We start from the raw sequence: 22,246 nt of genomic DNA, 5'->3' as shown, positions 1-22,246 counted from the left end.
CTGGGGAGCCGTTGCTGCTGGCCTCTCCTTCCTTCTCGCTGGGCTTGGGTGCAGCAGGCGGGTCCTCCCTGTGGGGCCCGTGGGGCCATGTGGCTCCTTCTCAGGATGCTGCATCAAGGGAGGTGTGGGGTTTGGGGGCTAATTGGTCCACAAGTGTGTCCCAGCTGCCCATTGGTATTTGCTCCCCACATTTCTAGGTTTCCCCATTCACCCCCCGGCTGCTGTTGTCGTACCCCTGCTCATGGGAGATGAAGAATAAACCCATCTCAGAGCATCTTTGTGGTGCTGCAGAGTGGAGACCACGACCTCGGCATTAAGCAGGTGCAGCCAGCTTGGAGCATCCCTGTACCAGGCAGAGGAGATGGATGGCCCAGGCTGGGGTTTCTGGGGCTTTCAGAGTGGGATAATCATCCCAGTGCCTCCCCATCCTCATGTCCCTTGAGCACTGCTGCACAGCCAGCCCCCAGGCCTGGATTTGCTGCTCCATTTCACGATTTGGTGGCTTTGCAATGCCATGGGGTCAAAGAGCGCCCTGCAGAGCTCACCTTATGCTGAGCAAAATTTGCATGGGCTGAGGGGATTCAAGCAATGCTTGCAAAGTAAAACTGGTGTGCTGAAACCACAGGCTTGGGTACGACATGGGTCTGCTCTTGCTGCGCTCTTTCTCTGCCCCCAGCATGTATTAAATTGATTTTGGTCCCACTATGGAGCGCATCCATAGGGATGGGAATGATCCAGCATGTCCTAGGGATGCCCTCTGCCTCCACAGCCCTCGGGCCCCCTAACAAAGCGTGACGGACGAGCTTTGCCTCTGCTCCCTGTGCAGATAGAGGGAAAACCCACGGGCTGGGAGCCAGCTTCCCCAGACCGTTGGGGAGGGGAGAGCTGGGGCTGGAGAGATAACAGGAAGAGTCATTGTCGGGGCTCGGGGTGGGGGCACTTGGTGATGCCAGCTGTGGGGCTGCTGCTTTGCAATACACAGGACAGGGCTACACGGGGTGCTGCGGGCAGTTTTCCTTCCTTGCTTCCCCTGTGGAGATCTGCAGGGTGCTGGGTACCAGCACAGGGTGCTTTCCTGCAGCTCCACTTCCCACCAAGTGGCCGCCCTGAAAGGGCCTGAATAGCAGCTGTGAATAATTGATGATGTGATTTGGGGAATTTTTTTTCTCCCCACTGCTTCCCAGTAAATCACTTCCAAATAGACGCTTTCCACTATCCGGCCAGCTCTGCAGATGATGGTGTTGGAGCCATCTGATGAATTATTTGGGAGTTTTGGTTTTTCCTCTTGCTGACTACAGTGGATAGTGATGCTGGGTGTTTCTTCTAACACCCCAGAGTCACCAGCTCCAGGGATGGTGATTGAGCATTCCGTGACATTTGGGTTTTCTTCGAGCCCCAGCTCCATGGGAGAAATTCAGCCTTCCAGCCTGTACTCTGTATTTGTAAAGGCGAATGAATAGGAGGCCTTCTGGAGGTGGAGGAAAGCCAGAATAATGGGAGTGGCAGAGCTCAAAAAATCTGATGGACAATAGAAAGTGGCTTAATATGCTGCATATTACAGGAGGAGAGGCGGGGTGTGAGACATTCAAATCTTTGGGCTGGAGCTACCCCATTTCGCTTGGGCAAGTGTAAATCAGTAGTGCAGGAAAGTACCCTTAAAAGCCACTTTTGGCCAAAAAACTCTACAGACTGATCATGCTTTGGGACTACCTCATCAAAACACAGCACTAGTTACACTGACTGCTTGCTGACAGCACCATGCAAAGCATCCACAGAAGAGAACCCTCTGAGAGCCAGCGTGAGCAGCCAGGGAAAGCTACATTTGGGACCAGTTTGCCAAAAGATTTTGGAAAGGATGGAGGCAATGCTCCAACATCCCTGGGGGTCCTGGGGCTGTTTGAAAGACTGATGGGGGTGGCAGCAGCTAAGAGAAACATGCTCCTGCATCTCTGTGCAACGTATCTGCCCTGTCCTTTACTAAAACAGGACCTACACAGAGCAGTGTGATTTGTTGCTGCAAGGTGACATTAAGATTCCAAAGTGAGAATGATGAGATACCAAACCCATAAGCCAGACACAGGTGATGCAGAGGAAGATCAGCAACAAGAGCAGGCTCCTGGGCATAGCTGTCGTGAGACACCAAAGCACCAGGCAGGGAGCTGAAAAGACATTTTCAGCCCTGGAAATGAACCAGCCTTCAGGAGAATTTACCTGGGATTTTTCCAAATTGTCCATTAGATGGATTCAAGTATCCAGCTAACAACTGCCTCTGGCTAAAACAGGTGCCAAGACAGTGCTCTAGGACCCAGCAGCCCTTTCAGGGAGACACAAAGTTCAAGGACCCTTCTGACCCTGGGAATGACTGGAGAGTGATGTGGGGCACGTTGCCTCCTTTCTGGGCCAAGCCAGGAGTCAGACTCGGTGGACGTCACTCCTGGCAGCTGGAAACATCAGAAGGACACAACTGCATGATAGAAAAAGGATAAACAATGACACAGGGATTAATGTCAACAGGAAACTAATGCCTGACACACGCCGAGTCAGGAGAGTCTGCGGTGTTATTTGTTACGAAGAGTGGATTGCAGAGGCAGAGGCTGGGAAACAAACCCTCAGCCTGAGGCTTCAAGAGCTTAATTGACCCCAGTGCCTGGAAAGAATGTGAAGAGGGGAGAGAAAAGAGCCCTGCAAGCAGGGCTTGTGCTGCAGCACAAGCTGAGCAGGCTCCAGCGCACCGCGGCTGATGTCGGCCACATGCAGCATGGAAATGGGATGCAATTTTGTAGCTGTAGGGCAATGAAACCTTGGCTTGACTTACCAAGGAAGGAGGTAGCTCGCTCTGGCTTCATGTCTCTTACCTGAGTGTAGCTCTCTCTTGCAGACTAGGGCTTATTCTAGCGGCAGGGACGTATTTTGTAACCTTTGGGCATGAAGGACCAAGCCGGATGATTGCCAGTCTCGAATTTTGGTCCCTGGCTTCATCACGTGTCCTTGGAGGAGAGAGCTGGAGGCCCACATGGGCCTCCTAAGGTTGATGGCCCCTGCGTTTGCTCAGGATAGCTATCTTGGCACCAGCATTCCTTGCTGTGAGCACCCACCTGCACTTCCACATCAAATTGCCTGAGCTTCCCTTGGGGTAACAACGAAGTTACCTCACATCACATCCTGAAGGTGTGAGGTCTTGAATCTACAGACCTACAAATCCAAAGACACCATGCCAGCTACAAACCCACCCAGAAGAGGTGCTGAGGCTCCATTATGGATGGGCCCAAAGGTGAGACAAAACCTTGGGAATGCTTCTGACCTCATTCATCAGGAGCAAACATTGTGTCCTGCCGAGATGATGGGCCTGGTGGAAGGCTACACATGAGCGAAGCAGCAGGATAGCATCAGTGGAGTTGTGTCCTAAGGGACATAAGCAAGTATTATTTTACTGCTGGGCAATGAGGTATCAGAGATACTAAATCATCTCTGCGAGATCACAAGAGGGAATTATGGCAATCTAGAAAGACCAAACCTCCACATCTCAAGTGCCTCTTCAAGATCTTAATCACAAATATTATTCATTGCTTCATTACAATGATACTGAATAACCCTATTCATATACCAGGTGATTGCCCATTTGTACAGCACAAATCAGGCCATGGTAGCTTCGTTACTCTGGAAGTCACACGGACATTTCTGAAATGACAAAATCAGGGAAAAATGAATGTGGCCAGGAATAAACAAGTAAGCGGAATTTCCCAGCACATTTCCTTTGCCCGGGGCACAGCCTTCTCCCTACTAGGAGGAAATGGTCATTTGTGAAAAGTGAAACTTGGCTATGTCCAAAAGACACTTCGAGGTGGAAGGGAATGCAGACACATGAGGAAGACTACCCAGGTGGTTTGAACCTCTCTCCCCTGCTGTTACGTGGTGCTGGAGATGAGCGAGCAGGCAGTAAGAGGTTTGTGCTGCTGTTCCATCGCTGCCCAAGTTTATTTCTAGTGGTGCATTTTTCCAAAGGGATCACGTAATGCTCCAACTCCCCGGTCGCTAAAGGGATGTATGAGCTCAGAGTAAAACGCAGGGAGAAGTAAAGAGTTTGTAAACCCCATGTGAAGAGGAGCAGTACCGGTGGCAGTGGGCTGTAAGGGAGCACCCAGGCTTGGGTGTGTTAGAGAAACAAAAAGTGCTGGGGAAAAACAGGAATCTGCATTTCTCCTTTTGGGGGGTTTCTTTTGAAACGTCTCCCTTGCTAAGAAAGAAGCTGCAGACAGGGAATATCGAGACCTGGAGGGGTGTTGGGGGCCGAGCAGGGGCTGCTCACTACCAGGTCGGAGCACATTGCGCTCGCCATCCTGGAGCATTTGAGGAAACTGAGCTTTTGTTTACACTGAGGCTTGGGGAATCTCTCTGCCTCTGTATATGGAGACAGGCTGGGTGCTCAGTCGTGCTGCTTTTCCTGCTCCAGCCACCCAAATGCACGGGGCAGATTTCCATGGATGGTTCTCCCTGAAAAGAGCCAGTCTGACCAGCTTGCCCGCAGCACCAGAGCAGCCAAGCAGGAAAGCCAGCTGGCTCCAGCAACTGCACATAACAGTTTAAAAACTGACACAAAGAAACCTAACAAAAAAGGGCAAAACAAGCCAAATCAACCCACGACGGGAAAGGAACTTCTCAGGTTCATCACTGAGTTCTTGAACATGCCCATTGAATCATTTCATCAGAAAAGCATCCTGGTTTCTGCAGAGCAGAGGCAGGAGGAGCAGCATGCTGGGAGCTGAGCTGTGAGCAGGTCTGGTAGGTATCATCCCTGTCCCGGTGGAAGCGTCCATGCATTTCGGCTCCTTATTTGGCTATTGCTGCTTGTACAGAATGAGGACTTCTTGCAAACAGTGGGAAGAGCCCTGGGGATGCTTGGCTGCCTCTGACGCAAGAGCTTCGCCGGTGCATTTTTGACCTTGCTTTGCCTCTCAGCTGAGAACTGGAGATCACGCTGCCCACCTCTCTGCACACCCACCGCTGAGCACTGGCACTGGGAGGAAAGGAATACCCCAAGGACGGCAGCACCTGGCCTCAGCCAGGACAGAAAAGGCAAAGAGAGTGGCTTTCCCTGTCGACAGGGAAAGAGAAACTCTGCAAATGGCTTTAAGAGCACAGAGGACCAGCACCCTCTACCTCATGGCATGCAATCAGCTGTACTAAAAGGTTACTAGCTCCAGCGGAGCTGTACTGAATTGCATCAGCTGGGAATCTCATCCAAAATGTTTGGGTTGAGAGTAACCCTTTCTATTTATTGCCCTATTGTTTTATACTGGAAGAACACTCAGATACAATCTGTGAAGGCTTTATTGTTACAGACCAGCTTTCCCCTGCCCTCCCAAGCTGTCACCCCTTAAATTATGCTCCAGCTTCCAAGTTTAGGGGGATGAAATGGGGATTACACTGACAGAGATTAAGGCACCACGAGGATTTGGTGGTGGAGGTCATCCGCTGCGCGTCCTCCCATCATGCAGGGCACTATTACCCAATTTCCCTCTGCACCATCAGCCACATGAGCCCAAATCCTCTGCGCTGTTCATGAGTAAAACCTGCCTTACTCTGCCCAGGGCGAGCTCAGGAAAGCTTTTATTGATGCATATGGGAACATAGAGGAACAGTCCTTTGTAAGTATCTCCATTATAGCAGCAGAAGTAGAAAAGTAGCAAAACTTTACCATCCCCGTTAAGAGCATTGTGCTGCCTCCACAATGGCAAAGCTCCTACTGTCATTCCCATACAGGACACGGGAACAGCGCGCGTGGGGAAAGATCTGCACTGGCAGAGCCATCCTCGAGGCTACCAGGGAGGGCAAGGCTCTGTTGGGACATGGCTTCGCATCACCTGGCACAGCGCAGGATACATCCTGCCCGCTGCCTCCAACCACCATGCCGGACCTCAAAACGCAGCTCCTTCCGCGTGGCGGTTTTTCAGGAAGCCCAGTTGCCTTGGCGGGATGTGTGTATCATTGGGTGGAGAGCTACAGGAAGCGGATAATATTAATTATTTTTTCTCCATTTGTGCCCGTTCAGACTCATTTTACAGACAGTTCCCATTTCCTAGATTGACACATGATAATGTGGATGGAGAGACCCAGCACACCGCCCAGCCTCAGCATGGGCTCCGCACAAGGCACGGACTGCGATGCCAAGGTAAGCGGTTTGCCTAACATGTCTTGTTCCGCTTATGAATTAGGGGCTTTTAAACGGCCAGTGTCAAGAAGAACCCACACACCAAAGCGAGCGCGGCAGCGGGCAGGGCTCCAGGGGAAGGCGCTCCAAGCACCCACGCGTTTGGGACACCGAGCTCCCGCCGGACACGGAGGACGCTCTCCGGGCCGGCTCCCGCGCCCCGCTCCCGCACGCAGCCGGACCCCTACGGCAGCGCTGGGGCCGGGGGAGCCCCGCATCCCCCGGCTGCGCCCCGCAGCGAGCTCCAGCGCCTCCGGGCCGGGCCGGGCCGAGTCCAGCCGGGCCGCCCCCCGGCGAGTCCCGGATGTTGGAGCGGCCCCACTTACTCCGTCCTTCGCTTCCATAAAAGGCCAAGGGGCCCGGCGGCGCGGGGCGCGTTTTTCCTTTAATTATTATCCCCCTCCTCCTCCTCCTCTCCCTCCTCCCTCTCCTCCTCCTCCCTCTCCTCCTCCCCCTCTCCCCGCTCTCCCCGCCCGCCCCTTCTCCTCCCGCGGCGGCCCCGCAGGCAGCGGCTGGCGGCGGGGTAGCGCTGCCCCCCCGATCCCGCCCCACCGCGCCCCTATCCCACCCCCCCGGGGCACAGGCGGGCCGAGCCGAGCCGAGCCGAGCCGAGCCGTGCCGGCGGGCGGGCGGTGAGGCGCGGCTGGCGGCGCAGGAGGCCGGGGCCATGGCGCTGGACGGGATCCGCATGCCGGACGGCTGCTACGCCGATGGGACGTGGGAGCTGAGCGTCCATGTCACCGACCTGGGCCGCGACGTCACCCTGAGGGTCACCGGCGAGATCCACATCGGCGGCGTCATGCTGCGCCTCGTCGAGAAGCTCGGTGAGTTCCCCGGTACCCCACATCCAGCCCAGCACTCTGCCCCGGCATCCTTCCAGCACCCTGCCCCAGCGCTGTGCTGCAGCAACCAGCACCGTGCTTGATCGCCCAGGACCCTGCCCAGCGCCGTGCTTGAGCACCCAGGACCCTGCCCCACTACTGTGCTTCTGCATTCAGTGGCCAGCATCGTGCCCCTCTACTCTGCTTGAGCACCCAGCATCCTGTCCCAGTACTGTGCTTTAGTTCTCAGCACTCTGCTTAGCACCCTGACTGTCTCAGCACTCATCTCAGCACGCTGCCCACCCCAGGTCCCAGCACACCCAGGTCCTCTCGCTGCCCATCTCGACTGGGATCCACAGCAAAGCCCTCCCCTCCCCCGATGGCAGGCGCCTTGTCCCCAGCCAGCGCCCTGGGTTGCCCCTCGAACTGCCTCGGGCCCAAACCAGCCCAACTTTTACACCCCGGGGCCAGTTTGCCTGTGGCAGGGCCTCATCCCCCATCGCCGCCTCCTTTGTACTCGGTTTTACCCAGAGCCGGGAAACCTCTTCATTCATGGGGTGGTGGGGGGGATTTTTATGGGTGCTCTCCGAGTTCACAGAACAGTTTAATTCTGGAGCTGCATCTGGCTCTGCGCTGCTCCGGACGAGGGCCCTTTGCGAGCATGGGGGTGGTTAACGGGGTGGCTTGGGCGACGCGGGAGCTCGGTGTTGGGACCGGGGCCCCCGCGGTGTCCGGTGGCTTTGGGTGCGTACCTGGACAAAGAGCCCGTTTGTCTGGGGCGCGGGGGAACGCGCGGCCGGAGCCGCAGGGATGGCTTTGTGGTGGAGGGGCTCCGCGCCGGCGGCAAGCGCCCCGACCCGCCGGCCGCGGGGAGCTGTGCCCCGCGGAGCTGCCCTTGTCCTTTATCAGCGCTGTGGCTCGGGTGTGTTTACTCAGCGGAGCGGCCTGGGCTGGCGATTGTAATTGCTCAAATAAAACAGTAATTGCGAGGTCCCCGCGCGTGCCTGCGGCTGTGGGAGTAGCGGGGCTGTCAGCTGCACACGCAGGTCCGGGGTCAGCGCAAAGCCCTTCAGTAATACCATTTTCCTCCATGCTTAGGGTTTGGTTTGTTAATTATCTGAAGTTGCAGGAAGGAAGAGATGGATATAAATACGCTTGTTTCAAAAGGAAGCAAGCGCTCGCATCAAAAGGTCTCGTGCTGGAGATAGCTCTTGACTCTCCAAAAAGTTGATTATTCTCATGCTGGAGCAGCAGGAAGATTTGCTGGATTTGAGCATTCAGTGGCTAGGGTAAAACAGGAAAAGCTTTCTAGAAACGTTAAAAAAATCAACCCGTTGATCATGAATGAATAAGCAATGCTGCCCTTGGTTTTGAGCTGTGCTGGGTGTCAGGAGCAGCGGATGCCAAAGCAGAGCCGGGCCCGACTCATGTGCCGTAAACCGGGCGCATGCATGAGGATGGAGCCCAGCGAGGACTTAAATTAGTTCCTGACGTCATGCACACCCCCCCCCCCAAATGTGTTTGCCCGGATCCTCTCCACTTGTTAAATTAGGGATTGTATTAGAGGGAAGGAATGCAGCGGCCGCAGCCGCCGGCCCGGCAGGGCGAGTGGAGATGGTGCTCCCCGGGGGGCTTGGCCACAGTGCGCCCCTTCCCAGGATGGCCAAGACCCGTGGATGTCCCCAGCTGTTGCCTTCCCTTTCCTCCCGGCCTTTGTCGCTGAGCCAAGCTATACGTATTTAGTTCCTTTTAATCTTCCTGCATGTCAGCTCTTCCAGCCCTCTCATTACTTTTATGGCTCTTCTTTGAGCTCCTGCCAGTTTATCAGGGTCGGGTTTAGCAGAGAGGGGTGGGACAGGACTCGTGTCTCACCCTCATGTGCCTCCTGAAAGCCCTCCTTCATCCAGCCTCTGCCACTGCTTCATCTCCAGATATATTAATTTTGCAATTTTTCCCATGTTGGAACCCTTTCCCTGTATTTTTAACCCATCGTTCTTCTCTCCCTCACAGTGTTGGTTTCCCTTTTTCAACAATTCCAAGTCTTAAAAAAGTTATTCATCTTTAGCAAAGCAGATTTTTGCTGTGAGTTTTAAGGAAATTTCTTAAAAAGAAAGTTTCTTTGCAGCTCTGGGATCCCCTGTGGACCACTCTGCTTGCACATTGCAGGGCTGTACCTTCGTCAGGGGTTTGCTGGCACCATCCTTTTGCACAAACCTCCTCTGGGCTTTGTGCTGCTGGAGGCAGGGAAAGGACATTTCTGTGGCCTGCCCAGAGTTTCAGTGAAGGTTAGGGCATCACTGTGATATGCAGACATTGGTCCCACTCTGGCTGTAGGATGCTGGTAGAAGTTCTTCCACCATTAGTGAGCGGGGGAAGAAAAATGGGTTGCCTCCTCCCAGCAACAAGGAGAGCCTGGAAGGGGGAAAATCTAGATTTATGTTAGTATTTTCTGATGCTTGTAGGGAAAAACAATTGCAGTAAATAGCCCTTTGCCCTGGAGAGGGCTGGGGTGCCATTCTCAGAGCAAGAGCACAGGAAAGTCTCTCCTCCATATCTGCAAGGCTGCAGGTATCAGTAAATCTTGTCATCTCAGTCCTTGCCTGCTTACAGCGGCTGCAGTCAGACTGTTTGGGAATAGGCAATTAAAATCTGTCACTAATGCAGGCAAGGATTGGAAAAAACCCAAGCAGAAGATAGGGATTCTGGTTACTCAAGTGAATTGCAATGACCTGTTGGCTCCCCTGTTATTTATCACCCCGCTGGATTAAGCCACTTTGTTAATTGAGCCATGCCTTGTTCTTGGCAGAGTCCTCTGAAAAACGGGCGAAAAACTGCTGAGGTTTTAAGAACAGTAGTATTTAGTTGGTCCATGCGGGTTGGGAGTACTGGAAACTCCTGGTACTCACCCAGGGGTTTTTAGGAATTTTGCCACTATTGACTTACAAACAAAACAAACAAAAAAAGAGGCTTAAAATCACCGGGAGCAGAGGAAGGAAGGAAGTGAACGCAGGTTATTGTTGTTGTCAACTTCAGGCTGTTTTAAACACATGCAAGGAAAACACGCTGCTTTTTTGAAATGCACTTGGGAGGAGCTTTGTGTGATATACATTAAATGCAGGATTGCATTTAGGGGATGCTCTGTATGGTAGTGGGAATAAAAGAATAGCTGACAGAAGCAGGCAAGGGGGGGACAAATGGCGGCTGGCAGAGGACTGGGTTAAGACAGATGACCTAAATGTGCACTGAGCAGATTCAGAAAGTCTGTGGATAAAAGTTTTGTAGTGGAAATGCAGATTTCTCTGTAGGTTTCTTTTACAGGCAGGGTATGCACGGCAGCCAGCTCCAGCTATTGGGTCTCATGGGGAGGACTGAGCACCCTTAGGGGTTCGTACGTGAAGAAAATAGATAAGTGGATGAAAAAGAAAAAAGAGCTAGTTTGGGAGCTGCAGGAGTCCTTCTGGACCAAAAAGCATTAATGCTTGATGCATCCCCTGGCCAAGGTGGGAGGATGGCTCAAGGTGCTGCCCTGCACCATGGTGGCATCCCCGTTTTATCAAGCCAGGATGGGCGCATCAGCTGCACTGGGGGTAAATGTCAAAGGAAGCCTTCCGCCCTTGATAGAGAGTGGCTAATAATGGCAGGCAGTGATGACATCTTCTAAGGCCTTGGGGTTTTTGTGAATCACATCTTTGATAAGGATTTGGGCAGCTGGTTTAAACTCCATTGTTCCATTTTGGCAGCTCCTCTGCTATCTCCTTCCCATCACTTTGGGGAGGGCAGGATGTCACTTGGGGACTGGCACAGGAGCTGTCACATGCAGAGTGTTTTGGTTTAGGAGCTTTAGCACATGGTAGCATCAAGCTTGCTCTTTCCCTCTTTTGCGGATTTTAGCCTGCATATGGGATGTGTGTGGGCTTTACCCAAGGGGCTCTCTTCAACCATCAAATGGACTCTGCCCATGTTATCTTGCCAATGACTTCATCTGTACTCTTTGAAAGATCAATTGAAAATACCAGTGTTCTCCCAGTAAAGTCTCTTTATCTTAATGGACCCCTCAAAGGGTTATGAATAAAACACCAAGAAAGTGCAGTGTCATTGATTTCCTCAGATTTGGGTTTGAGGTTTTGCAGTGCTTATAAGTGTTCCAAGCTGTTGTGAGACTTGCTGGGGATTTTTTTGACTTGAAACTGGGATGAACCCTTTGAAACAGCTTAAAGCCATGTAAAAGAGACACAGCATCCCTGCTGCAGCCCATTCCTATTGCAAACACAAGGCAGGATGCAGTGCTGTTTTGCAGGTGACTTGCACCTTTTCCTGTGGACTTTTCTAAGGAGACTTGGTAAGTGCTCACTAGGTGACTACACGTGTTTTGCTGTTACAGAAGGCAAGAGAAATGGTTGGAGGCTAAAGAAAATGAAAGAGGGTTTATTGTAGCCACACTTTCCAGAAATACTTACTTTGGGCATCAGTGCTTGCTGCCTGAAGTATGGTTGAGGCATTTCTCCGGTCCATGCTTCCAGGATGACAGCTGAGCATTTCCATTTGTGTGGTCTGCAGGTACTTGTCTTGCCATCAGATGTCGGCTGAGATGAGAAATTCCTCTCATTTTGAAATTCCTTATGCACTTGGTGGATAAGGACTTTGCTGGATGGTCACACTCAAAAGAGTTGTGGTCAATGGCTCAATGTCCAAGTGGAGATAGGTGATGAGGTGGTGTTCCTCAGGGGTCGGCAACATGGGCAGTGGGATCGAGAGTACCTTCAGCGTGTTTGCTGGTGACACCGAGCTGTGTGGTGTGGTCGACACGCTGGAGGGAACGGGTGGCATTCAGATGTCCCATTCAGATGAGCTTGGACAGGCTGGAGAGTGTGTTGAGAGATTGTGGAGAATGTATTGAGAGCAGCCCTGAGGAGAAGGACTTGGGAGTGTTGGCTGACAAAATGCCCACCATAGGCTGGCAGTGTGTGCCTGCATCCCAGAAAGCCAATGGTGTGCTGGGCTGCATCACCAGCAGTGTAGCCAGAAGGTCAAGGGAGGTGATTCTCCCCCTCTACTCCACTCTCATGAGACCCCACCTGCAGTCCTGCATCCAGCTCTGGGTCCCCAAACACAAGAGGAACATGGACCTGTTGGAGCAAGTCCAGAGGAGGTCACGAAGATGCTCAGAGGGCTGGAGCATCTCTACTATGAACACAGGCCGAGAGAGTTGGGGTTGTTCAGCCTGGAGAAGGAAAGGCTCCAGGGAGACCTTAGAGCAGCTTCCAGTGCCTAAAGTGGCAAGGAATCTTTAGAGGGACTTTCTACAAGGGCATGTAGGGATAAAGGGGGAATGGCTTTAAACTGGAAGGGGGGTAGATTTAGATTAAATATTAGGAAGAAGTTTTTCCCTGTGAGGGTGGTGAGGCACTGGCACAGGTTACCCAGAGAAGCTGTGGCTGCCCCATTCCTGGTAGTGTTCAAGGCCAGGCTGGAAGTGTCTTGGAGCAGCCTGGCCTAATGGAATTCTATGATTCTATGAAGGTGTCACTGCCTGTGGCAGGGGGGTTGGAACTGAATGGTCTTTAAGGTCCTTTCCAAGCCAAGCCATTCTGTGATTCATGCTATGACTCTGTAATTCAAAATCAGCACTGTCACTCCTCAGTATTGCTTTTCAAGTACATGGTGTTCAGGAGAGGACTCTGAGTGCCATTTAGTACGCCTGGAGGCTTCTGAGAAGCTGTTTGTATTCCCTTTGAGGCTGAGTGGTGAATGCTTGTCTCAAATAATGTGATAAATGGTGGCGGTGTTTGCTGCTGAGGGCAGTTTAGGTGGCTGCAGTATGGGCAGCCAGGACTCCTCTGATGCTCCACACTCATCCTGCTCCATATTTCTCTGGGAAACCTCATCTCAGGCTTTTAAACAGCAAAACTTGCATAGCCGGTAGGAGGAGGGATGGTGAGCCCAGAGGCTGAGGGGTGGATGGGGCATGCTGCTGAGCAGAGAAGTCTTCCTGCTCCAGAAACGGGCAGAATTTGGGGCCGTTTTGAGGTGGAGGTGGTACCCTGGAAGATTCCAGAGCAGCTCAGTGGGGATGCTCCCAGCAGAGGTACTTCTGCTTCAGCAGCATCTTCAAGGAGACCAAGGGAGCCACTAATGTGCCCTGCATTTACATTTTTCCCCTTGATTAATATCTTTGCTAGTGATCTGTGCTGAATCCTCTTCCTCCAAGTAACGCATTTTTCATGACATTTAAGTGAGAATATGCAAGTGCCTATTAACACAGACACTCTTCAGCCGCTCGCATCGATCTGTGTAGGGCTGGCTCGTTACATCTGACTTTTGACTCAGGAAGCTTCTGTGTGGCCTCACACCAAATTGTAGGATCATGGCTCAAATAGTGTTCTCTTTGTTAGTCTAAGTGGAATATTCAGCTGAACTGCCAATGACCAGAGGAGTTTGGGGCGGAGGTAGGTAAAATCCCTATGCAGGCAGCTCTAAGTTGTGTCATGGCAAGTAGTATTTCTACCCAGAGTGGAGATGACTCTTTACAAGATGAAAGAAAAAGCTTACATTTTTAAATTTTGGTTTGATTTACTACTACTACTACTACTACTACTATTATTATTATTATTATTATTATTATTATTATTATTATTATTATTATTATTATTATTTAAGTTGCTTCACTTGAGCCATCTGCCTTGGTTCAGAAGAGCCCAGCCGATGACACAGATCGCAGTCAGAGGGGGAAGAGAGCAGGGTGGGAGGTGGCGGCAGCCTTCCCGCGAATACCAGAGCCAGGGTTTGTTGTACCACAGACAGGAAATTGTTGGGCTTGCTGCTCCCACCCAGCCCAAATCAGTAGTTTCCTCTTCCAGTTCCCACAGGTTTCCATTTGACGTAGAGCGCACGGGGAAGCCGGCACGAGGAGCTGTGCTCACGTCACTCCGAGGGAGTTAAAATGATACAAGTCAGCATGGTCACACACTTCCCTTTTTTTCCCCCCTTTTTCCTTTTTCTTTCATTTTTCTTTTTTCTCTGTAGCTGTCCTTTCCTTTTACCCGCCCTCCGCTGTCAGAGCTTGCATTTTGCCCAGGCGTCTGGATGAGTCTCAACCATATAAAATCCCAAACAGATAGTACTCAAAATAGAATCATAGAACTGTTTAGGCTGGAAAAGACCTTTAAGGTCATCAAGTCCAGCTCTTAACCTGGCACTTCCACCACTTGTGACCAGCCACCAACTGGATTTAACTCCGTCCACCACCACATTTTGTGCCAGGCCATCCAGTTTTTACCCAGTGAACAGCACACCCCTCCAAGCTGTGAGCAGCCAGTTTCTCCAGGGAGAAATGGTGGGAAGTGGTGTCAAAGGCTTTGCTGAAGTCCAGGTAGACAACATCCACAGCCTTTCCCACACGCACTAAGTGGGATAGTTTAGTATTTATAGAAGCCAAATGCCTCCAGGTGTTCCCTGGCAGGGGGTTTTGTACTCTCTTTCTGTGCTGTTATGTGTGTGATGGTTGTGTTCATGGCAGGTACCATCCTCCTCTTGCTACCAGGGTAAAATCATGCCTGACTCTGATTTTAGTTTAGTTTAGTGTTAAAAATGGCATTTGGTAGTTGTCATTCTGCGGCTTGCAGTCCACAGTGGGTTTATGAGCATCTTCTTGCAATTCCACTATGGGATATTATAAAAAACAAACCAGGAATCTGGGTTTTAGCCCTTGGTCTATGATGTGGGGGGAGAAGGATTGTGGATAACTGCATGAAATCATGGATGTGGGAGTGTTTACCAAGTTGAGAAAGAGAAGAAGGGAGTATTTGCACTGCAGACTTCAATCGTTTCAACATCACCCTTAACACCACCACTGTGAGCTCGTATTTACGGTGCGTTATAGTGATGGTTTCTCTTACAGACAAGGGGAAGGAAGGAGATTTATGGTACTCATGGAGCTCTTGCTACACCACTTTCAGCCCAGCATCCAACCCGGGGTGTGTTTGGGGGAAAAACTCCCGTAGTGTTAAAACTATCTTAAAGAAGATGCATTTCTTTGTTCTTGATTTGAAATGTGGATTAGCTTAGAGGCAGAGAAACAAAACCATGCAAAACTTAGCTTGTGGGATTCAGTTCTGAATGTTCTCAGTGACTTTCAGGGCTTTTCAGGTGATACAATTCGGAACCTCAGATTCCTGCTGGATGGAGAAATAACAGTTTTGGCGAGAGTTGCAGTAACTTAGTTCTCTTGCCCAGATTTGATGTTTGCACATTGCTCTTGTCTAGGCTGGAGATTCCACCAGGTAGAACTGATGGGGCAGGGGCAGAAAAGTGCCCAGCAAACCAGAGGAAAGCTTTTTTTGTGTTCTTTTTTTATTTTCAGAGAGCCGTACTCGTTGGCTTTTCTCGTTTTCACCCATTTTACAGCGAGGTTGCAGCAGCTCTGGGTGCAGCTTTGCGTTCAGTGGCCGCTCAAATATGAATTGTCACATTGGTCAGTAGCTGTGTGCATGGCATATACCTGTGCCAGCATTATTTCCTCTCTTGCAGACTAGGTGGGGTCTTAGAGACCATAAATTTCCATTCACATTTGGCTGGATTTGGACAACAGGTTGCAAACAGCATTGGGAGGGGATGTGCAAACAGGCACTGCAGTGATTGTATAAACCTTCCCCCAGCCAGAATTTCATCTTGCCAGTTATTACGTTTTAAATCTCTTACCTGCTGATCATACATGTTTGTTTGGTGGTTTTCTTCCCCCCCCCCCCCCCCACCCCGCGTCCTGCAGGCATAGGTACTTTTGGAAGGGTTAATTGCTGAAACTCCAAATTCAATTAGAAAGTCTGTGTTCTATGACATTGCCTGTAAAGAGCTATATCTCTGTCTTGCTGAGCTTCCCTTTCTTGCTGATAATACACAGAGCTTTGCACGACACGATGTACACTGGAGAGCTGTCTGCAGCAGAAATTGTCTTTGCTGCATCCTGCATGTCCTGCCCTTGGCTTCTGTGCCTAATCTTGGTTATGTGATGGGCCAGGTGGAACCAAGCTCAAAGTTAGAGGTCTTAAACCTCTTCTAAAAGTGTGTTGCATGCTTCAGTAAGCTTGGGCTAACATGCAGAAATAAATAAGGAGAATGGTGGGGTTTCCTCCCCTTCCCATGCCATCGTCCCGTGGCTCTGCAAAGGACTGACTAGCTCATCCCAGAATGCATGCAAGGAAAGGCTGCTGGCATGTGCAGTGCTTTTGGCTGCTGTCACTGCCAGGGAGGGATAAGACACCTTCTTTTCCTTATGCTCTACCTGAGGGGATGCACTTCGTGTGAAACCTGGAAGGTTTGGTATCCCTCTGCTGCAGTCCAGGATCCCACCTGGTCTGCAGGACCAGCACCAGCTCACAGGTTTGGGGTGGGGTGAGGCTGCCCGAGGCATCCTGACCATTGCAAACCTCCCTTTCCAGGGTCCTGAGCTTTTATCAGAGTACAGTACCTGCTGTAAAAGTGCACTTGGGCACTTGCCTGGTGAGACTGAAGCTTCAGACAGGGAATTCAGGTTGTCCTCCTTTATCTGCTGTATGCATTAATCCTGCCAAATGTCCTTTGGCTCCGTTATTTGGTGTGGTGTCTTTTTGGCAGGGACCAGCTCCTTTATGCCTTGCACGTTTACTGGGGATGAGTCAGGGTTGCAGACTGTACATCACCCTGGGGCACTTTTCCTTTTTGGTAGGGGAAGTGTGATCCATGGCTGGAGGGTGAGGGAGTGCCTGGGCTGGTAGTCAAGGCAGTTGAGTTCTCCCTGGAGAAATGATCTTCCTTCCTTTCCTTCCTTCCTTCCTTCTTTCCGATGCTTCCTATTTTGTGCTGGATGATTCATGGAAACCACACTCCTTAATTGAGTTTTATGCCATTCCTTGTGATTCCATTGGAGGCAGGGAGCAGCCGGTGCAAGCCTCCTCTGGAGGGGTGCTTGATGAGTGGGGGGGAAACATGGAAAATCAGGTTGGAAAGATCCTGGGTTTTAAAAAATCAAATTAAATAGGAATCCAGCCTTGGAAAATGAACAAGCCAAATGGCTCTGGGGGGCTGGTGCAAGGATTTAAAGCAAGTCTGCATGGTGCTTGCAAAGACTTTCCTGAGCTGCTTGATGCCTGTTAGCATAGGGGTGTTGCGGAGCTGAGCTGGCCCCAGCTTTCAGCTCCCCTGGAGAGTTTCCTGATGTTTGAGCTGGGTTCAGCACTGCTGCAAATCTGCTCTGCTGGGAGGTTTAAACAGGGCCGGGTATGGCTGGGGAGCAGGTGAGCAGCTCAGAGAAACCCGTAGACCTCCTGCTGCAATAGATGCTGAGAAATAAAATGTGTTTTACTATACATGTATAATAAATTTTTGCATAAAAGCATAATAAAAGCGTCTGCGCACCTCTAGGGCCAATGCCATATGCTCAGTTCACAGCTTGTGCTACAGTTTGCATGGGCCTTTTGAGTTTGTGGGATGGTATCAGAGGTGTAAAGCAAATTTAAAGGTGCTTTTGCTATCCTTTCCATAGGAGAGTAGCACATGTTCAGGTCAAAGGTGCTTGTTACTGTGGCCAGCATGAGATAAATCATTTCAGCCCCGGGAGGAGGAGGAGTTACTCGTGCTTTAGCACTAGCAGTGCAAGAAGTAGATTACTGCCGTGGCGTCTTAATGAATTAAATTTCCAAGTGCTAGTTGAGCAATCCTATTAACACTGCAAAGAGCTTCCTTCCGAGAGTTTACTTAAGAAAAAAAGTAACTTTCAGGGTTGTCAGGATTTGCTCTTCTCCCTGAAGTCTGCTTGTGGACCTGACTCCAGCAGAGACGCTTGAAGGCTCAGTAGTATCCTGTGGGTCAAGCAGCTTGAGGGTGAGTGGGCAAAGCCCTGCCTAGCCAGGAGCAGCGTTTCGGGAGGCAGTTGGGTTTGATGGATCAGCCTCATGCAATTACAAAGACCTTCAGTGATGTTTTGGGCTTGTAAAATGTCCTTGCTCTGCAAAATGGTTATAAAACAAAACCAGTCATGTAGAAACCAAGCGGTAAAATCTCACAGGGGCTTCTGCCATGCCTTGTTGCTGTGGTGGGCTTTTCAGGGGAGGGTGGTGCTTTTGAGCAGCAAAAAGATTGACCACGATGCTTTTTGCCACCTCTTTGGTGCTTCAGCTACCGTCCCTGCTCTGGCGAGATACGGGCTTGCCCTTGTAAACCTCATTAGAAACCCATTGAAAGGACACTTCCTCTTCCAGCAGTGCAGCACCACATTCCCTCATTAGCAGAAGATGCTCCATAATTTTTCTGAGCAAGGACTCGTTTAACATCTGCATTCAGCGCTGTGTCCTGATGTACTCAGTGTCCTTCACATGCTTTTTTCATTGCTCTTGAATGGCTCTCTGCGACTACACAGTGTGCTTTGACGTCAGGATTTCATGGTGGTGAACCATGAGTGTGTACCCTGGCACGCCGGGAAGAGAGGGAGGGCTCCTGCGCTGGGTTGCGCTCACAGGAATCACAGCAATGGGAACAAGGCTGCTTTTGTCCATATTTATTTATTTATTTATGTAATAAATCAAACTGTTTTTCATGCAAGAAATGTTCTTCTTAAGCTTAAATTCCAGCACAGGCCCACCCTGTTTTGGACACCTCCGTGGGTGTGTAGATGTTCTCCTGAACGTTTGTTCTCCTGAACACAAAGTAGGGTAAAACAGAGGTGATAGTGGCCCATGGTGGTAGATGCTGGAAAATTTGAGGCACCACTTTGTATTTACCTATGGGCAAAAGCCCTTCTGCGGGCGGTTGTTGCAGTGTGGCTGCTGTATGCTGTATCTTTCATAGCACGTGTCAAATATGAGGCATGTGACTAAAACCCCCTATTAAGTCTCATTAATACCAAGAGCATCAGATTGTTGTGGCTACAGCTTTATTACAGCAGTCTGATAATAATTTTGTAGGATGTTTATCTCCGTGTTTCTAAGTGTAATTTTTCAAGTGTTGTGACCAGAGGCTGGAAGGATTTTTGTTGCGTTCTGAACTTTGCTCTCCAATAAATCCCCACTGGGGGTTGGAGAGGCATCTACTTCAGTGCATACCATGCCCCAAATCAAATCATACTCAAATCCGCACTAAAAAATAGATTCTGCCCCAAGACAGTGACTGTATCACCCAGCAAAGCACATCAGCATTTTTGTTGGACTCAAGAGAAATGAAAACAGCTCCGTCTTTAATTTATTTTTTTCCATAATTGCCCTGGAAGGAGTGGCTTTGGTATGTTTAAAGGAATCTGAGTTTAAAGAGATCAGTGCGAGCAGCAAGAAGGCTATATCCCATACCTCCCCATAGGGACCAGTGTGTTCAGCTATATAGATACACCTCTCTGTGTGTGTATATAAATACATCCATAAAATACATAAACACACAGCTAAGTATGTATTTATAGATCTATTTAAATATATAAAAATATGAATATGTATTTAAAGAAATCTGGTTTGTTTGGGGGTTTTTTGCCTTACTTTTGATTGCAGCGATGTTAGCCCATGATGAGCTGGTCAACACACTGGCATTTTAGAGTTGCAGAGCAGCCTGATCACGTCTATCTCGTGAAATTCCAATCCCTGCACTGGCTGGGAGGATGCTTCAAAAGCAAGTGATGATCTTGCAGCCGTTCCCAGCAAACTGCATGGGTCTGGATGCAGTCCACTGAGATGCAGGAGCTGATCCCTGCACCAGCTTCTGCAGGTGGGAGAAGGAAATGCAGCAGTATTTAATGGTTGGATCAGTAGTTTCTGAAAAGTACATATTCATGACCATGAGAGCAGGTGCTGACTGGAGTGGGACCTTCAGCAGCACTCTTGACTATAAAACACTGCTTTATTCTTGTACTGCGCCAGCAGCTCTGTCCTGCTCCATGCACCAGATTAGCCATTTTGGGGTACTTCTGGATGCTTCAGGAGCATTTGCAGTATTCTCTCATTTAGTAAGTGATGTGAAGATGCATACGCCTTCAGACCTCATTGACACACACCGCTGGTAGTACATGGGGAAAGGAAAACCTACCAAAGCCACACATGAGGTTATGTGCAGTGATTTTTGGTGGTTTGTCTGGGGGCATTTTTTCTCCTTTTTTAATTGTAGTCTTAAATTGCTCTCCTTTTCAAATTTTAGAACATTTTGGCCTTGCTTTCCATGCATGGTGGCTGCGCAATGCATCCCAAGGGGACAGGAGGTGGAGGGGAGGATGCATCCCCTTCTGGGGAGCTCACCCAGGGCACACAAGGCACTCCCCAGCTATTTATTGCTGGAGGTCTCTTTTCCTTTGAAGGAGGTTTTCCTCCCTGCTGGCTTCCCAAGAGGGGTGTGTAACCGGCCAACACCCAGCCTCTAGCTTGGAGAGCCCTGGCCACTCCTTGGGGCTTGCGAGTGCTGGATTAATGCGTTATCAGCAGGTATTTGAGCTTAAAGGTACTTTATTCCCCCAGCTGCCTCTTGAGCTGTCTGCTGCCTGCAGTCAGGGTTTTAAATGTGTCGTCCATGTCTGTATCCTTTCCAATAAAATGTGTATTGCATATTAATTTGAAGAAAATAAATGCAACCCCCTTACTTCTTTCTTCCATCCTTTTAAGAACCCTTGAGGAATTTCAACCCACCTGCACCAGAGTCATTGAAAAGCTGTAAAGTTGGTTGGTTGGTTGTTTATTTTCTCTGTAGATTACAAAGTGCAAAAATCAGTTTAAGCAAGAAACGGTGCTTGGCTTGTGAGCTGCTTCGGTCCTTGCACTGTGTCTTATATATGTAGCATATTTGTATATGTACGTGTGTGTATAAATGCGTGTGTTTATTTGACACATATATATGTATATATATTTCATGTATGTATATGTGTGTACATATTATGTATGCATATGTTTATATATATATGCTGTGTGTATATATGTGTGTTTATATGCATATTTTATACCTGCATATATACTTTATATATATGGAGCAATATGAGGTATTGTGTGGGTAATTGAAAGGCATTTTCCTGCCTCAACTACCCAAGCATGACGAGTTCAGACCAGGAATAATCCTCATTAAAAGCACTCCCGGTGCACACTCACCCCTGGGAAGAGCCAGGACTGGGAGAGCTGTTGTGCTAATTCAGCCTCTATGGAAAAACAGCCAGTGAGATGGATGGGCTTTGATTCTGCTGTGTTTTGTACTGGAGGAGGATGGTTCTTTCATATTGCTCCTATGGGAGAGTTGAAGACTTGAACCCATTCCTCTAAAAGCCATCACATAATTAAGAAGTGAACTGGAAGCTTTGCTTTGGTTGTATCCGCTGGCCCTCCTAAGGTAAACAGTATTCCAGGGAAAACAGCTTCAGCTGCCAGCCTTTGTTTCCAAAACTCAAACAAAAAACCATGATGCAAACTAGACAGACTGCAGAAGTTCCCTACGTACCTGCTCTGGTTGATGTTGGAGCTTTTTAGTAATCTGCCTCCAATGTTAAGGTGATGGAGGCATTGGTAGGCTCTTTGCTATCCTATGAATTTAATCAGGGATGTGTGTGTGGAAGGGGATCTGGTGCTACCCCACAGGTGATATCTAAAAGGTAGAGACCACCACTGCTGAACTTTCCTGGTCTCCAAATATCAGTCTAGTGAGGTTTAATCATATGCTGGGGAGGGGTGGAATAAAAAGATGTTTATTTAGTTGTATCAGGGCTCTATTGTACTGAGTGGTGCATGGAAGGAGAGCCCATCTGCAATAAGGGATATCCCGAAATAACAAGGCAAATACAGTGTTTATGTAACACTGGAGACTTGTATACTATTGCTAGTAAGTCGTAAGCTTGCACAGAGAGCCTGCCAAGTGACAGTAATGCTTCTGAAGAAAGGAGGTTCAGGAGCTGCTGCAGAAGTGGAGCAGAAAAGGGACTTCTAAAATCCATGGATGGGCAGAGGAAAAGTGTTTGAAGCAGCCAGCTCCTGGGATAAATGGGCCGTCAGGCAGAGCGGATGGGGTTTCTTTGCACTTTGCCAAAATTTGTCTTTGTTGCTTAAATGGTAGTTGTGTATGTGTGTGTCAGTGCCATGGCAAGCCCAGAATTAAAATACACTTTGTGTGCATCTCAATTAAGGCTTTATTTTCTGCTACATGGGTTCTGGATGTGAATTTAGTGGTAGCTGTGGGAATAAAAATCTGCAGTTGTAATTACGCTAGACAAGCTGGTGTGATGTGACTGCAGCGAGACACT

General features: G+C 49.7%; 1 protein-coding gene across 4 annotated transcripts in view; it reads left to right on the top strand.

Annotated features, from left to right (window-relative positions):
* The first annotated feature begins 6,776 nt into the window (after positions 1–6,776).
* FERMT2 (FERM domain containing kindlin 2) overlaps positions 6,777–22,246 on the top strand; it is a 51,538-nt gene continuing 36,068 nt past the window's right edge. For all 4 annotated transcript variants that reach the window (XM_065682704.1, XM_065682703.1, XM_065682702.1 and 1 more), the window contains exon 1: positions 6,777–7,032. In XM_065682704.1, coding sequence (XP_065538776.1) covers positions 6,876–7,032 — 157 coding nt within the window. In that variant the 5' untranslated portion in view covers positions 6,777–6,875. The remainder of the gene's footprint in view (positions 7,033–22,246) is intronic.

This window comes from Lathamus discolor, chromosome 6 (genome assembly GCF_037157495.1).
Source record: "Lathamus discolor isolate bLatDis1 chromosome 6, bLatDis1.hap1, whole genome shotgun sequence".
Lineage (NCBI taxonomy): Eukaryota > Metazoa > Chordata > Aves > Psittaciformes > Psittacidae > Lathamus > Lathamus discolor.
The sequence above is the reverse complement of the archived record's forward strand: the minus strand, read 5'-3'. Positions and strand labels throughout refer to the sequence as shown.